At 45.0% G+C, this 17,679-nt stretch overlaps 1 protein-coding gene across 5 annotated transcripts in view; it reads left to right on the top strand.

The window, feature by feature from the left end:
* B4GALNT1 (beta-1,4-N-acetyl-galactosaminyltransferase 1) overlaps positions 1-17,679 on the top strand; it is a 92,530-nt gene that overhangs the window by 56,430 nt on the left and 18,421 nt on the right. For 4 of the 5 annotated variants that reach the window (XM_060762966.2, XM_060762970.2, XM_060762969.2 and 1 more), the window contains exons 4-6: positions 6,813-6,919; positions 7,097-7,134; positions 8,569-8,749. In XM_060762966.2, coding sequence (XP_060618949.2) covers positions 6,813-6,919; positions 7,097-7,134; positions 8,569-8,749 — 326 coding nt within the window. Of the gene's footprint in view, positions 1-6,812; positions 6,920-7,096; positions 7,135-8,568; positions 8,750-17,679 lie in introns of those variants that run through there. The other variant, XM_060762972.2, reaches the window with a different exon arrangement.

Here is a 17,679-nt window from a genome sequence, read left to right as displayed (position 1 = left end):
CTAGAAGAGCAGAAAGTCAGTTTTCCCAGTCCTTCTCCTCAAAGGGACACTTTTAAATCTTGAAACATGACTTTCATGTTCCCTCTCTTCCTTCTCTTCTCCCAGCTAAATATTCCACAGGAAGAAAGGAGGAAGGAAGGAAAAAGAGAAGGAAGGAAGGAAAAAAGGGTCGAAGGGAATGGAGGGAGGGAAGGGAGAAGGAAGGAAAGACAAAAAAGAAGAAAGGAAGGAGAGAGGGGAAAGGAGGGAGGAAAGGGTGGAAGAGAAGGAAGGATGGAAGGAGAAAGAGGGAGGTAAGAAAGGTAGGGAAGGAGAGAGGAAAGAAAAAAGGAAGGAAGGATGAAAGGGGGAAGGGAAGTAAGGATGGAAGGAGAAAGAGGGAGATAAGAAAGGGAAGGAAGGAGGGAGGAAAGAGAAGGAGGGAAGGAAGGATAAAAGGGTGGAAGGGAAGGAAGGATGGAAGGAGAAATAAGAGGTAAGGGAGGGAGGTAAGAAGGGCAGAAAGAGAGAAGAAAGGATGAGATTGTGTGAGAGGGAAGGGCCTGAGAAAAGAGCCCAATTATTATTATTATTATTATTATTATTATTATTATTATTATTAACTTTATTTGTACCCCGCTAGCATCTCCCGAAGGACTCGATGCGGCTTACACGGGCCGAAGCCTCAAAACACAGTACAATAGAAAACATAACACAGCAATAAACAAAGCAAATCAAAACAATTAAGCAAAATAACCACAATGAACAATACATCAAGACACTATTAAAAACTGGTTCGGCCAGTGCAATGGGGTACAGAGTTAAAAGTGCTGAGGTGGCAGGAGGAACGTAGGATTAAGTGCGGTGTGCAGCAACATTAGTTGTGCCAAAGTGCATCTAGGACTTGGGATGAGGATTCCTAATCTGTGAAGGCACATCGGAACAGCCAAGTTTTTAGGTTCCTTCTGAAAACCGCTAGAGTAGGGGCCTGACGAAGCTCTTTTGGAAGGGCATTCCAAAGTCGGGGGGCCGCCACAGAGAAGGCCCTGTCCCGCGTCCCCACCAAGCGCGCTTGCGACGTAGGTGGGATCACGAGCAGGGCCTCCCCAGATGACCGAAGCAAGCGTGTGGGTTCGTAGATGGAGATACGGTCACGCAGGTAGGGTGGTCCCAAACCGTTCAGGGCTTTGTAGGTGAGCACCTGCACCTTGAATTGGGCTCGGAAAATAAATGGCAGCCAGTGGAGCTCCTTGAACAAGAGGGTTGACCTCTCTTGATAATGAGCTCCAGTTAGCATCCTGGCTGCTGCCCGCTGGACCAATTGTAGTTTCCGAGCCGTCTTCAAGGGCAGCCCCATGTAGAGCGCATTGCAGTAATCCATTCTAGAGGTGACCAAGGCGTGGACCACCCCGGCCAGATCCGCCTTCTCGAGGTACGGTCGCAGCTGGCGCACAAGTCTCAGTTGTGCAAAGGCCCTCCCGGATACCGCCGACACCTGAGCCTCAAGTGTAAGCGAAGAATCCAGGAGGACACCCAAACTGCGGACCTGTGGCTTCAGGGGGAGTGTAACCCCGTCCAACACAGGTTGCCACCCTATACCCCGATCTGGTTTACGATCGACCAGGAGGACCTCTGTCTTGTCGGGATTGATCTTCAGCTTGTTCTTCCTCATCCAGATCGACACAGCGGCCAGGCACTCATCCAGCACCCCGAGGAGCCTCCTTGGAATTAGGTGGAAAGGAGTAGTAGAGTTGCGCGTCATCCGCATAAAGATGGCACCCAACTCCAAAACTCCGGATGACCTCTCCCAGCGGTTTCATGTAGATGTTGAAGAGCATGGGCGACAAGATAGAGCCTTGTGGGACCCCACAGGTCAAAGGCCAGGGGTCCGAGCAGGCGTCTCCCAGCTTCACCATCTGGGTGCGTCCCTCCAGGAAGGACCGGAGCCACAACAAAACCGTGCCCCCAAGGCCCATCCCAGAGAGACGACCCAGAAGGATACCATGATCGATGGTATCGAAAGCCGCTGAGATGTCCAGGAGAACCAGCAGGGTCACACTCCCCCTGTCCAGCTCTCTGCGGAGGTCATCCACCAAGGCGACCAAGGCTGTCTCGGTGCCATGACCAGGCCTGAAACCAGACTGTGCCTGATCTAGGTAGTTGGTATCGTCTAGGAAGCCCTGGAGCTGCGAGGCGACCACCCGCTCCAGCACCTTACCCAAGAAAGGGAGGTTGGAGACTGGCCTGTAGTTATTCAGCACCGTGGAGTCAAGGGAAGCTTTTTTGAGGAGTGGACGAACCACTGCCTGTTTCAAGCCAGATGGAAAAGTCCCTTGCTCCAACGATGCATTGACAATCAATACAAACCAATCAACCAACCCCTCCCTGGCTGATTTAATGAGCCAAGATGGGCATGGGTCTAGAGGTGAGGTGGTCGCCCTCACAGCCCCAAGAACCTCCTCTACGGTTTCAGGAAGAACAAGCCTAAAAGAATCCCACAAAATTGGACAAGCAGATGCCTCCGTCACCTCTTCAGGCGCTGCGATGGAATTGGAGTCAAGCTCAAGGCGTATCTGCGCGACTTTACCTGCAAAATGGTGTGCGAAATCACAACACCGAGCTGCTGGGTCATCAGTGACCTCCTCCACCACAGGTGGGTGGAGGAGTTCCCCCACGACCCGAAACAGCTCCGACGATCTATTTGCTGCAGACGCTATACGGGTGGTCATGAATGATTTCCTGGCCCCCCGTATAGCCACGGAGTATGCCTTAAGAGAGGCTTTAGCCCGTGCTCGATCAGAGACGCCTCGAGATTTCCTCCATTTGCGCTCTAGCCCCCTTCTCGCATGCTTCATCACAGTCAGCTCCCCGGTGAACCAGGGAGATGGCCTGTCATGACGCAACGAGATGGGGCGTTCGGGTGCGATCGCATCTACCGCCCTGGACATCTCCCCATTATAGAGAGTCACCAAGGCGTCGATGGAATCGCCAGGCTCCAAGGCAGGAAGAACCCTAAGATTCCTCAGGAATCCATCCGGATCCATCAGTCTCCTAGGGCGGACCATTTTAATCTGTCCTCCACCCCTGCGGAGGTTAAGGGTCGCAGCAAGTCTAAAACTGATCAGATAATGATCAGACCATGACACCGGAAGGATGTTTTGATCTTCCACTCTAATCATTTCGTTATCCGCCACGAAAACCAGGTCAAGAGTATGTCCAGCTTGATGAGTGGGACCAGATATTATTTGTGACAGCCCTATGGTCGTCATGGTGGCCATAAAGTCCTGAGCTGCGCCAGATAGGGTGGTCTCGGCGTGGATGTTAAAGTCTCCCAGCACCACCAGGCGCTGGGAGACCAAGGCCGAATTAGAGACCACCTCCGCTAGCTCAGACAGGGAAACTACTGGGTCGCGGGGTGGGCGGTACACCAGCAGGAACCCCACACTGTCACGGCTCCCCACTTTCAAGTGGACACACTCAAACCCAGAAGCCTGTGGGACAGCGCATCTGATCACGGCGATGGATTGCCGAAAGACTACTGCGACCCCTCCTCCCCGCCCCCCTTGTCTGGCCTGCTGATGCACACCAAAACCTGGTGGGCACAGCTGAGAGAGGTTTACACCCCCCAGCTCGTCCAGCCAGGTCTCGGTAATGCATGCCAGATCCGCCCTCTCCTCCAGGATCAGGTCCTGGATGGCCGCGGTCTTACCATTAACGGATCTGGCATTGATCAACAGGACCTTAAGACCAAGGGGGCTGCCAAGGAGCCTACCACTACCCACCTTTTCCAGGGTCGCAAGAACTCTGTTGCGCTTCTCCCTGGGATGTTTGTGACCCGCTATTCTCCTCCCCCACACGACTTGAATGGCACCCCCTTTCTTCGGAACTCTCCCCCCCCTACATGGCCAGGATCTGTAACTAGTCAGCTCTCAGAGGAAGGGGTCGGGCTGGGAAATAATCTCCCTTGTGCGTTAGGTAGAGATGTTTCTGATGATGAGGTAGATAAGAGGCCGCATCCGAGCCCCGGACCTGGGTTTGCCCATATCTGATCTATTGGTTATGCCTTAATAATACATTGAATTACTGTGGCACAGGTCTGCCATTCTTAGTCCTTTCAAAGATCCTTAGTCAAAGATACCTAGCATGCATTGTTCCACCTCAGACATTTCATGCTCTTTCCAGCTCTACAAAAAGGAAACCTTTGATATATCAAGTATACTAGAAATACAAAGAGCAGTCTTTAAATTCACACCTTTTCAAGCTTTTTCTCCTATTCCCAGAAGCTGATAAAGGATGTCTTTCTGAGCGACCAGTTCTTCTGTTTCATCGAACCTATTTGATTCTGAGATCTTAACTAAGCGCAGTAGAAAAGGGGAAACTTTTTTCAGAACTTTCATCAAATAATAAATAAACTTTATTTGTATTCTGCCCTATATTCCCAAGGAGACACAGGGTGGATTCCAACAAACAAAAGCACGAAAGCAAATATTCCATGCATTAAGACAGCCACAAAGACAACTACATTAAACAACCCAACCCAAATCCCAAAGCAACCTGACATCAAACAACAAATTATAAACATAAGACCTAAAAGTACATAATCAGTTAAACAATAAAAATTATCTCAACATAAGGAGCCCTCGGTAGTGCAATGGATTAAACCCCTGTGCCAGCAGGACTGCTGACCAAAAGGTGGTTGGTTTGAATCCAGGGAGCTGGGTGAGCTGCAATCTGTCAGCTCCAGCTTCTCATGTGGGGACATGAGATAATCCTCCCACAGAATGGTAAAACATCTGGGCATCCCCTGGGCGATGACCTTGCAGACGGCCAATTTTCTGACACCAGAAGTGACTTGCAGTTTCTCAAGTCGCTCCTGATATGAAAAAAAAAATCTCAACATAAGAAACATGAACCTTTATTTATAAAACTACTAAAGGTTCATTGAAAGATTTAAATTAATTATAGAGCTATAAAGTCCTCAGTGCCAGCTGAGCCGACAGGCCAGAGTACAATGGTGATATCCGATCAGAGGTGTATTAGTTGACTGTAATTAACTAGTCCTCTTCCTCTCCATATGCTTGAGAGCACAAGTGGATTTCTAATTGTTTTTTAAAGGAGGGGAGAGAGGGGCTGTTTTTATCTCTTTAGGGAAGGCGGTCTAGAGGTGGGGGGGGGAATCATGGAGAAGACCCCCCTCTCGTTCCCATCAGCTGTACTTGAGACGGCGGTGGGACCGAGAGTGGGCCTCTTCCACTGACCACAGTATCCCAGTTGGTTTATAAGAGTAGATGCAGTTTTTTCGAATAGCCTGGGCCTGAACCATTTAGGGCTTTAAAGGTAATGCCTAGCACTTTGTGGTCGTCTTAATTTCTTTGTGGGGAGATACAAATAAAGATTATTATTATTAGTATTATTATTATTATTATCATCATCATCATCATTATGTCTAACCTTTGTTAGAAAAGTTGCATTTTTATTTGTTCTTTCTTATTCTGGTTCTTTTCTTACTATGTTTTTTTCCTGTTTACATTTTTGTTTGGATCTTTTCATGTATTAGAAAATGCTTAATTACTTAAATTGCATATAAGGTGGAAGAAAAAAAACAAATTATAGAGAAACTGAAAAAAGGAAAGCAAGAAATCCACTTTTAAAATAAATTTATGTATATTTATTTGTAGTTTCTACTTATATGTAATTAGAGATGTATGTTGTGTAGTTTGATATATAGTTGTTGTATGTTTGTGTTGATGTGTGCATAAGAATTGTTGTTTTCCTTTATTTTTGTTTTTCTCTGTTGAAATTTTCAATTAAAATATCTATTTAAAAACAAATATACTCAATTACAATTATTTTAAAAGATGGGAAGTAATTCTCATACTTTTAGAGGTAAACAGCACACTTGTGCTTGCTCTAGAAGTACGGGCGGTCCTCAAGTTACGAACAAGATAGGTTCTGTAGGTTTGTTCTTAAGCTGAATTTGTATGTAACAGGTGTCTTTATAAGTGTAACTCCAGCCAAATATATATATTATTTAGCTTTGTATACAAAGGGAAGGGTTAACACCCATGTGGTGTTTGTTTTGCAGTCTCTGCCCCTGTTCAGAAGATTTCACCTGACTGTGTCCCTTTAATAATTGGATTTTGAAATTTTTGGCTTGTTATAGAAATAAGGATTGGTGAAAAGACTTCAGTGGAAACACCATTTCCCCATAACAGCTCTTCCAGGAATGAATTTCCCTTCCTAGGGGTAGATTTCTCTCATTTCCTGTTGCTTCATCTCCGTTCTTAATGATGAGTTGTTTATAAATCTTATATAAATCAGGGATGGTCTGTAATGCAAATGCAGTGAGACTTGTTCCAAGTGTCATCTGTTTAGTTTTTAGATTTTAACATTCTGTCTATGAACGTTTACCACAAGATGATTTTATTGCTGCTATTGTATTAATTTGATTGTTTTAATTAGTTATAACTGTTGTCGTTATATTGTATTTTGTATATTGTATTATGTGAACTGTTGGGCATCGAATTGTGCCTTTTGTAAGCCACCCTGACTCCCCCCTAGGGGGTTGAGAAGGGCGGGGTAGAAGCACTCCAAATAAATAAATAAATAAATAAACAGTGGAAGCTGCAAGTGAAATCATACAGACAACCAACCTGTTGCTTTTACTTGCCCTGAGAAGGAAATGTTTGGCAGGCAGAATCTTGAACTGGGTGGGGGCAAATCCTTGGTGCCTGCCAGATTTTCCTGGATATGTATTTCTTAAATGCCCGGGAGCCCCTTTTCTAAAGCAAGCACTAATCTTCCAAAGTTTTATTCCTTCCTTTCATTCTCAGGTCACAATCCCCAGCTGACCAAGTCCTCATTGTTCGAGCCAACTCACCTCTGGAGTATCCAGCTCAGGGAGTGGAGGTCCGTCCCCTCCAGACCATTCTCATCCCAGGTGAGTCTCTTTTCCCCTCATGTGTGCACTTTTCTGTTGTGAAGGTGGTGACCAACTAAAGTGGGTAGGGTAAATGGGGCAGAGGAGGATGCTGTTATTGGACTCAGTGTGCCTCCTCACAGTGGCACCACAGATAGTAAAGACCCACTGACTTACTTGTCGCTTTGTATTCCTCAGGCCTGAGCTTGCAGGCAGCTGAAAGGACATTGTATCGGGTAAGTTAGCTCTGGGGCACAGAAATCTGAGAACAGAGCATACAAGTTGGCTGTGTTTCTGCCTTGTTAGTTGCTAACAGACATATATTTTTAAACAATGGTTACTTTATGCATGGCACTCCTTTAGGCTGCAGATCAAGGTTGTGTGATTGCATACTTTCCCCAGGGATGGAGAACCCCCTGTGCTGGGTGACAGGGTGATTTAGCCAAATTAGGAAGCTGTTTTGATTGTCCCCAAAGGGCCTAGAATGCTAATTCTGGCCGTAGGATGCAAAAATAATGGGACTATGTGGAGGCAGGATGCCTTGGATACTTTGGCTTTAGAAGGGAGTGCCATTTGCCATTCTGTTTTCAGACTTTGCATATAGCATCTGTAAGAGAGAGACAATCTACAAACAAACAATCTACATACAAACAATCTACAAACCCACCAAGAAAATCCAACAAATGCTACGTTCAGCAAAGGACAAGAGGGATCCTCTCACCTCTGCAGGAGTCTACCGTATACCATGCAGCTGTGGACAAGTCTACATAGGGACCACCAAACGCAGCGCCCAAACAAGAATCCAGGAACATGAAAGGCACTGCAGACTACTCCAACCAGAGAAATCAGCCATAGCAGAGCACCTGATGAACCAACCTGGACACAGCATTTTATTTGAGAACACAAAAATGCTGGACCACTCTCACAACCACCATGTCAGACTGCACAGAGAAGCCATTGAAATCCACAAACATGTGGACAATTTCAACAGAAAGGAAGAAACCATGAAAATGAACAAAATCTGGCTACCAGTATTAAAAAATTCTAAAATTAAAACAGCAGAGAGAAAAACAGGCAGGGACATCTAAGCACCTTTCATTAAGAGTTTGCTCCAGGCACAGTCAGCCCATTGTATGCTAATCAAGGTGGTCAGTTGAAAAGATTCACACCTAGCCCAACTTACAAAAGCCTTTTGTCTCACCCTGGTCAGTCCACAGATATATAAACCCCTTTTTTCCCAGCTCCAGCAGACCTCTGAGGAAGCCTGCCATAGATGCAGGCGAAACGTCAGGAGAAATGCCTCTAGAACATGGCCATATAGCCCGAAAAAACCCACAAGAACTGAGTGATTCCGGCCATGAAAGCCTTCGACAATACAAAAAGGCCACACTTTGTTGAAATTCATTAATGTGTATTAGCAGGGCAGTGGGAGTGGTGGGAGAAGGAAACCAGTTTTGTACTAAATATCCATATTTCTTTATGTGCCAGAATCTATTTTGGGGTGGTGGATTTATTCCTTACTCTGGCAATCTGTGATCTATAGATGGATTTGGGAAAGGTCCTATTTCCTTCCCATGTCAACAGTTGATAAAATAGGTTCTAGAATTGCATACTGGCTCATTAGTCCTTGATGTTGCCAGTATTTTTTTAAAAATACCCTCCTCTGACAGGTGAACTTGACAGCAAAAATGGGAACCTTTGATGTGGCTGCAGAAGTCGATGGTGTCAAGGTGGAAGGAGAAGGTGGGATGCTCCTCGCCATGTGGGCATTCCAGCTGGACAATCTCAACCGACAAATGCAGTTTGTCACCTACACCAACACGCTCTTCCATCCCAACACAGCGGATACAGGTGGGTGTGGTGTAATAATAATAATAATAATAATAATAATAATAATTTATTTATACCCCACCACTATCTGCCCAAGGGGACTCGGGGTGGCTTACATGAGGCCAAGCCCAAAAACACATCAACACATGGTATGAAGGTAGCCACTGCTTTCCTCATTGGGACAAGAGCAGAGATCTCACAAGACAGAATCAAGTACATTAGGGATTGGTGACAGACCACGTATGGGGGATGATTTGCAATATTGGCAGAAACTATTGTTGTAATATAAACAAGGCTTTGAGGGAAGGTCAACTGTCTAAAAAGTGTTATACATTTTAGAACTGCTCAAATGTCTCCTCTCTTGGTGTTCCTTTGAGGAGAAGTGCCAAAGAACCATTACCATATCTCCACCCAAATATTCAGAAAGGCCAGGAGCTGCACTATGGTGGAGAGAGAAAGGAGTGTGTGTGTGTGTGTGTGGTGCTTCTTTTAGGTTTCCTGAGATGGACTAAGCCCACACCTTTTACAGCTTTACAAAGAATGCAATGGGTCCTTTTTTTGGTAGGAGTTAAGGTACAGTATGTGCATTGCCCCATGGATGTCATCCTAGGTTTTTGGGTTTGGTTTTTTAATTAAAATGTTTAGACTTACACACATGAGAAGCCATGGTAGCACAATGGGTTAAGCCCTTGTGCTGGCTGAACTGCTAACCAGAAAGTCAGCAGTTTGAATCTGCGAGGCAGGGTGAGCTCCTATCTGTCAGCTCCAGCTTACCATGCGGGGATACGAGAGAAGCCTTCCACAGGTGTCCCCTGGGCAACGTCTCTGCAGAGAGCCAATTTTCTCACACCAGAAACTACTTGCAGTTTCTCAAGTCGCTTCTGACATGATAAAAAAGTACACATGAGTATGTATTGTAGGTAAGTGTGATTGTTATATATTCACAATCCCTATGTAGCTTCTAGTTTAGAATTGGGATGGTGGCCTTGTGCATCCCCAATTACTAGTCAGCAGCTACCATGATGAATGTAGGTCTGTTCTACAGTTCCTCAGGAAACAGGTGATCTTGTGCTAGCAATCTCTGAAAGGGAATTGTCACAGGGATTCTACTTCTGCCTGTTACATCAGAGAAGAGTCATGGGAGAGGGTGTAAATAGTTGTTTCTCAAGTAAAAGGGAAGAAACTCCCATGAATCACAACAGCTACTTCCTAGGATGTTGTCCCATGCACCACAACCCCCCTCCCCGATTTCTAAACATTTTCAATGCAGAATAGAAACCATGTCCAATGGAGCTCATCATATGACGTAGGAGGACCTGTTCCCCATGTCCATCATGCCCAGGGGCGGCTCAACCCATTAAGCAAAGTAAGCATTTGCAGCATAGTTGATTTTGCCCAGGGGCGCTCTTGAGATGCTCTTGGGGGAAAATAGACCTTGACATATGCGAGTTGTAGTTACTGGGATGTATAGTTCACCTACAATCAAAGAGCATTATGAACTCCACCAATGATGGAATTGAACCAAATATGGCACACAGAACTCCCACAACGAATAGAAAATATATATCAGTGATTGGTGTTTTTTTTTTTTGGGGGGGGGGGGGGGCAAAATACTGTTTGCTTACCGTTGAAAATTACTTAGGGCCGCCTCTGATCATGCCTCATCAGAAAAGTGTCTCTGAGGTGCCTGGAACCCGGAGGGGAGGGTGGCACAAGCAGATATTATTTTCTGAGCTCATGAATTGCTACACAACTGGGGAAATGAGGGGAAACACATGGGGTAGGATCTGTCAAATTTGCCCATGCTGAATCACTTCACCGGGAGCTCCCGGTGGTGCAGTAGGTTAAACTGCTGAGCTGCTGAACTTGCTGACTAAAAGGTTGGTGGTTCAAATTCAGGGAGCAGGATGAACCCCTGCCTTTAGCCCCAGCTTCTGCCAACCTAGCAGTTCAAAAACATGCAAATGTGAATAGGTACTGCTCTGGTGGGAAGATAATGGCGCTTTGTTTTTCTGTCATTTTTCCTTCATAGTAATCTTGGCTTGAAATTGCACTATGGCTAGAGACTAATGAGATTGGGAGGAAGGAGAGGAGCCCAGAGAAGGGTTGTGTGTGTGCAGATCAATGCCTCCTGTTATCTTGCAGGCTTCATGTGTATCCTCAGGAGTAGCAGGATTAGAAGGGAAAGTCTAATAGCTCCAAAGTTATTACCTCACTTTTTTAATGGAGTGGGTAGGAACTGCATTCTATTGTGTGATAAACCTAAAAATTAATGGTTTGGGGTGAAAAGGCAAAAAAGAGCAACATATGATGGGATCTGAGAAATGATACAGTTTGCTTTCTTCTAATGCAAGAAGACATAAGGTAAAGGTAAAGGATTCCCCTGACATTAAGTCTAGTTGTGTCCAACTCTGGGGGGTGGTATTTCTATTTCTAAGCCAAAGAGGCAGTGTTGTCCATAGACACCTCCAAGGTCATGTGGCCAGCATGACTGCATTGAGCGCCATTACCTTCCTACTGAAGCGGTATCTATTGATCTACTCACATTTGCATGTTTTTGAACTGCTAGGTTGGCAGAAGCTGGGGCTAACTGTGGGAGCTCACCCCGCTCCTTGGATTTGAACTGCTGATCTTTTGGTCAGCGAGTTCAGCAGCTCAGCAGTTTAACCCGCTGCACCACCAAGGGGCTGCAACAGGACATAATGCCATGGATATATGATGGTCCTCCCAGCCTATGTGGGATAACGTCCTTAGAAAGTATGGACTGGGCTGGGATTTAGTACATTGCAGTTTAACCATGATGGTTACACATTTATGTCAACCATATCGGATTCCAGCCAATGTTAACAGGGCTCACTCATATGATATTGTGAGTAATAATAATAATATTAGCATAGCACACCAATGTTGTTGTGCTAGTTGCTTTGAAGCTACATAGCAACTTTAAGAATCTCAAAACCCAGCTGTGTATACTTTCTTCTCTTTGTTGGAATGCCTTTCCTTTCATAATTTCCAGTTTACGTGGCTGAAGTTACATAATGGGATTATTTATTTCAAAACATAAGACAAACTGGTTCTGAACAAAAGCATGTCTAACCCAGCATTTTCTTCATCTTGCAGCCGGCCCACTACTTCTTGGAAACCCATAGGCCAAGGCATGGGTGTGATCATACCCTCCAGTATGATATACAAGTAAATGATATACAGGCAAACCTCACTAATACAGCAGTTTAGTTCTAGATTGCTGCTTTAAAGTTATTCACAGTGTTAGTTTTTACCTGCCAGTGCATATAAAAGCTTCTGAAAGATATTTGCACTGTATTAAGTGCTCAAAATAGCCTTCTGCTGTGTTGACTAAGCATCCGGTATTTCGAGAGAGTTGATCCTTTTGATCCTTCATACCAACTGCCTTCATTATTTGTATGGTATATTATAAATATGTATTACAAATATGTCATGGCAACAATTTTATGCTTATATATTTTTTGTTAATCTTATGGTTATGTTGTTTTTTTACTTCTTATGTTTTGTGATGTTACCTGGGAACCGCTCTGAGTCCCCTCGGGGAGATGGAGCGGTATATAAATAAAGTATTATTAGTAATATATACCATACAAATTTGCCTTTGTACTATGCAAATATGACCTCTTTAAGACACCTTGTATCTCTATATTGGGAAAAAGATGGGATGAAATTAAAATAAATTAATTTACATTTTAAAAAATGAGAATAATTGAGAGCATGAAATTTTTATGTGTTGTCGAAGGCTTTCATGGCCAGAATCACTGGGTTGCTGTGAGTTTTCCGGGCTGTATGGCCATGTTTCAGAAGCATTTTCTCCTGATGTTCCACCCACATCTATGGCAGGTATCCTCAGAGGTTGTGAGGTCTGTTTGAAAGTAGGCAAGTGGGGTTTATATATCTGTGGAATGCCCAGGGTGAGAGAAAGAGCTCTTGTCTGCTTGAGGCAAGTGGGAATGTTGTAATTGGCCAGCTTGATTAGCACTGAATGGTCTTGCAGTTTCAAAGCCTGGCTGCTTCCTGCCTGTGGGAATTCTTTGCTGGGAAGTGTTAACTGGCCCTTATTGTTCCTTGTCTGGAATTCCCATTTTAAAGAGTGTTGCTTTTTATTTTCTGTCCTGATTTTAGAGTTCTTTTTAATACTGGTAACCAGATCTTTTTCATTTTCATGGTTTTTTACTTTCTGTTGAAATTGTTCACATGCTTGTGGATTTCAGTGACTTTCTCCCACCCTGGACATTCCACAGATATATAAACCTCAACTGCCTAGTTTCCAACAGACCTCAAAACCTCTGAGGATGCCTGCCGTAGATGTGGGTTTTTTTTCCATGTCAGGAGCAACTTGAGAAACTGCAAGTTACTTCTGGTGTAAGAGAATTGGCCATCTGCAAGGATGTTGTCCAGGGGGTGCCCGGATGTTTTTGATGTTTTACCATCCTTGTCGGAGGCTTCCTTTATGTCCCTGCATGGGGAGCTGGAGCGGACAGAGGGAGCTCATCCACGCTCTCCTTGGATTAGAACCTCTGACCTGACTGTCTTCAGTTCTGCCGGCTCCTATAGATGTGGGTGAAATGTCAGGAGCGAATGCTTCTGGAACATGTCCATACAGCCCAGAAAACTCTCAGCAACCCAGTTTTTAGTATGAACTTCCATAGATTTCAGTCTGCATAATGGCAAGAACCTAGTGTCACTTGGAGTCCGTGAATGCTTATGCAAAACATTTCTTTTTCTCAGTCTAAAAGATGCCAAAGAATTTCTTTATGACCTTTTATTCAGAAACACACCTGCAAAGGTGTCATAGAAACATAGAATCAAAGAGTTGAAAGAGACCTCATAGGCCATCCAGTCCAACCCCCTGCCAAGAAGCAGGAATATTGCATTCAAATCACCCCTGACAGATGGCCATCCAGCCTCTGTGTAAAAGCTTCTAAAGAAGGAGCCTCCACCACACTCTGGGGCAGAGAGTTCCACTGCTGAACTGCTCTTTGAACATTACTTCCTTTTTATCAGGTCCCATGGTTTATATAAGTTTTGCAGCCAGATATGACCATGTTGTAGTTTCACTTTTTCACCTGCGTAGGCCGTTTTAGGCTAGGCACAGAAATAAAAATGAGAAATAACTAAAAATCCCAGAATATAATACTGAGGCACAAAGTGCAGAAATGGCTGCTGGGGAAATAAAATGTGGGCTAGAACAGTCTTTGATCAGATCCAGCATGACTCTTTTATAGCCTTTACGTTTTACACTCTTTGTATAACAACCGTTTCTCGTAAGTTCAGCTATGTTAACATCTTGTCTAAAAATGTACTCTATTCTATGTTATTGAATGTTTGCTGCTATTTTGAATGGGATGGTTCTCACCCCGAGGGCCTGGGCTAGAGCAGGATAAACAGTTGAAGCATATAAATAGCTACTGTGGGTGAAGAGAAGACCAACCATTAGCCAGGCAGGGAAACAGTTTACAGGCAGTCACCAAGTTATAAGCATCCAACTTACAACCGATTCATAGTTTAGAACAGGGTGAGACAACAGGAAGTGAGAGAAAGCTATCACAAGGACAGAAAATGAGGTGAAATCTTCTGAACAGGAGCAGAGGCAGCAAAGCAAACACCACGGGAGTGTTAGCCCTTATTTATTTATTTATTTATTTATTTATTTATTTACATCACTTATATCCCGCCCATATCAGCCCGCAGGCAACTCAGGGCGGTCTACATATCGGCACAATTCGATGCCATCAATACAATACAAAAGTAAAAACAATTAAGTGCATTTAGACAAAAAAGACAGTGCAATAACAATTTAAAAAGAGCTATATCCTCTCATTCCAATCCTCATCCGTTTCATCGTCTTGGCCGTTCCTGGGTCATTCTCCATCTCAAGCTTGACTATTCCGGGGTTCCGAATGCCTGCTTGAAGAGCCAGGTTTTCACTCTCTTATGAAAGGTCAGGAGGGAGGGGACTTATCTAATATCCCTAGGCAGGGAGTTCCACAGCCAAGGGGCCACCACAGAGAAGGCCCTGTCTCTCGACCCCGCCAAGCGTGCTTGCAAAGCAGACGGGATCGAGAGCAGGGCCTCCTCAGATGATCTTAACTTCCTGGAGGGTTCGTAGGAAGAGATGCGTTCGGATAGGTAGGCTGGGCCAGAACCGCTTAGGGCTTTATAGGCTAAAGCCAGCACTTTGAATTGGGCCCGGTAGCAAACTGGCAGCCAGTGGAGCTGATGCAGCAGAGGAGTTGTGTGCTCCCTGAGCGCCGCTCCTGTTAGCAACCTGGCTGCTGCACGCTGGACCATTTGAAGCTTCCGGGCCATCTTCAAAGGCAACCCCACGTAGAGCGCATTGCAGTAATCTATGCGGGATGTAATAGCCCTTCCCTATGCAATCCAAAACTTATTTATGTATATAGGTATATGTATGCATATGTTGGAGCCCCCGGTGGTGCAGTGGGTTAAAGCACTGAGCTGCTGAGCTTGTTGATCGAAAGGTCGCAGGTTCGATTCCGGGGAGCGGCGTGAGCTTCCGCTATCAGCCCTAGCTTCTGCCAACCTAGCAGTTCGAAAACATGCAAATGTGAGTAGATCAGTAGGTACCGCTCTGGCGGGAAGGTAACAGTGCTCCATGCAGTCATGCCGGCCACATGACCTTAGAGGTGTCTACGGACAACGCTGGCTCTTTGGCTTAGAAATGGAGATGAGCACCACACCCCAGAGTCAGACATGACTGGACTCAATGTGAGGGGACTACCTACCTATGCATATGTACGGTGTGTGTGTGTGTGTGGTTTTTAACAGCTTTTTGAAGGAGAGGAAGGAAGGGGTCATTTTTATTCTTTCAGGAGGGAGTTCCAGAAATGGGGAGAGATCACGGCAAAGGAACCCTCTCTCGTTCCCACCAACTGAGCTTGTGACGGGGTGGGATTGAGAGAAGGCCCTCCTCTGCAGACTGAAAAGCCTGTGCCGGTTTGTATGCAGAGATGCGGTTTCTCAAACACCCTGGGCCCACACTGTTTAGGGCTTTATAGGTAATTTTTTGTTGTCGTGTCAGGAGCGACTTGAGAAACTGCAAGTCGCTTCTGGTGTGAGAGAATTGGCTGTCTGCAAGGACGTTGCCCAGGGGACGCCCAGATGATTTAATGTTTTTATCATCCTTATGGGAGGCTTCTCTCATGTCCCCATATGAGGAGCTGAGCTGATAGAGGGAGCTCATCCGCCTCTCCCCAGATTCGAACTTGCGACCTGTCGGTCTTCAGTCCTGCCAGCACAGAGGTTTAACCCACTGCGCCACCGGGGGCTTCCTTTTATAGGTAATAACCTGCACTTTGTATTTGTGTGTGTGATGTGTGTGTGTGTGTATACATGCACACATATACGGCTGTTGTTACACTTAAAAATGTAGCTGTTTTGACTTACATAAATTTTCAGCTTAAGAACAAATCTACAGAACCTATCTTGTTCATAATTTGGGAACTGCCATTTGTAGTCACCAAACAGCCCCCCAAAGCTTGGTTCCTGCTAAAATTATTGGGATATGCATTCCATCAGAGCCCTCGGTGGCGCAGCGGGTTAAACCGCTGAGCTGGTGAACTTGCTGACCGAAAGGTCAGTGATTCAAATCCGAGGGGGCGGGGTCAGCTCTCTCTGTTAGCCCCAGATTCTGCCAACCTTACAGTTCAAAAACATGCTAATGTGAGTATATTTATCGTGTCAGGAGCAAACCAAACAGTTGTATTGCATTTTTTAACAAACAAACAAAACACAAAGTTTGCAAGCTTGGTAGTTGATTAAATGTCCTTTGACATTTGGAGTGCCTCTGGTGTTACTATAAGAAGATCTTCCCTTTCAAGTCACCCAGTTTTTTGTGTGCCCAGGGGGTAGTCTCTCATTTGGTATCAGCCATTGATTGAGGTTCTGGGTTTGAGCCTGCCACTTTTGGACTCTCGCTTGCTGAGGTGTTCCAGCGAGTGTTTCTGTAGATGCTAATGTGAGTAGATCAATAGGTACTGCTTCAGTGGGAAGTTAACAGTGCGCCATGCAGTCATGCTGGCCACATGACCTTGGAGGCCTCTATGGACAACACCATCTCTTTGGCTTAGAAATGGAGATGAGTACCACCCCCCAGAGTCAGACCCGACTAGACTTAATGTCAAGGGGAAACCTTTACCTTTACCTTATGCATTCCACCATTCTCACTTGTTGAGATAGTGGAAGTTATAGTCCAGTAGAGAGCACTGCAGAGCACTCTGCTGGCTGCTTTTTCCCCCAAGTGCTCCTTGATTGGTTGAATGGCTGAGTTGTAAATAAGAGTGGGGCTTAACAATGCCAGGTTTACTAAAGCCTTTTCAGGATGATTCAGAAGATTGGGAATATACAGTCCAGAACCAGCAAGATGTTTCTATAATATTTATAACCCACCCTACCTCCCTGAGGGGAATCAGGGCGGTTTCCAGCAATGTAACAGACTGGGAAACATTCAATGCTGAAACAAGCAAGTATTAAATAAATCAAATACAATAAGACAACCTAAAGCTATATAAGACTGTTGAAAGAGTAACAAATTAAAACATAGATATGATATAATATATCAAATACATTTAATCACACTATAAAATCTTAAATGCTATGTTAAAAAGGCAATAAAATATGAAATGGTTTACAACTGCCAACAGCCTGAGGTGAGTTTCCAGTATCTAGGTGAGTATCACTGCCGAAAGTGTGTTTCCCAATCATGTCAGTCTCCGATTACATCATGGGGACTTGCTTCTGCAGAAACCTGATGATAATGTCCTGGCCGGGGGCAATGGGTATTTTCATCCATTGCATCTGGAGGGTTGGGAAATCTCTCTGCGAAAAAATGAGGCATCACAGCATAGTATCTGGGACAAGAAGGCAATGCCAACTTCCTTTCCCAATGGATTTAGGTTTAATTT

Source organism: Anolis sagrei, chromosome 2 (assembly GCF_037176765.1).
Source record: "Anolis sagrei isolate rAnoSag1 chromosome 2, rAnoSag1.mat, whole genome shotgun sequence".
Classification (NCBI taxonomy): Eukaryota; Metazoa; Chordata; class Lepidosauria; order Squamata; family Dactyloidae; genus Anolis; species Anolis sagrei.
The sequence above is the reverse complement of the archived record's forward strand: the minus strand, read 5'-3'. Positions and strand labels throughout refer to the sequence as shown.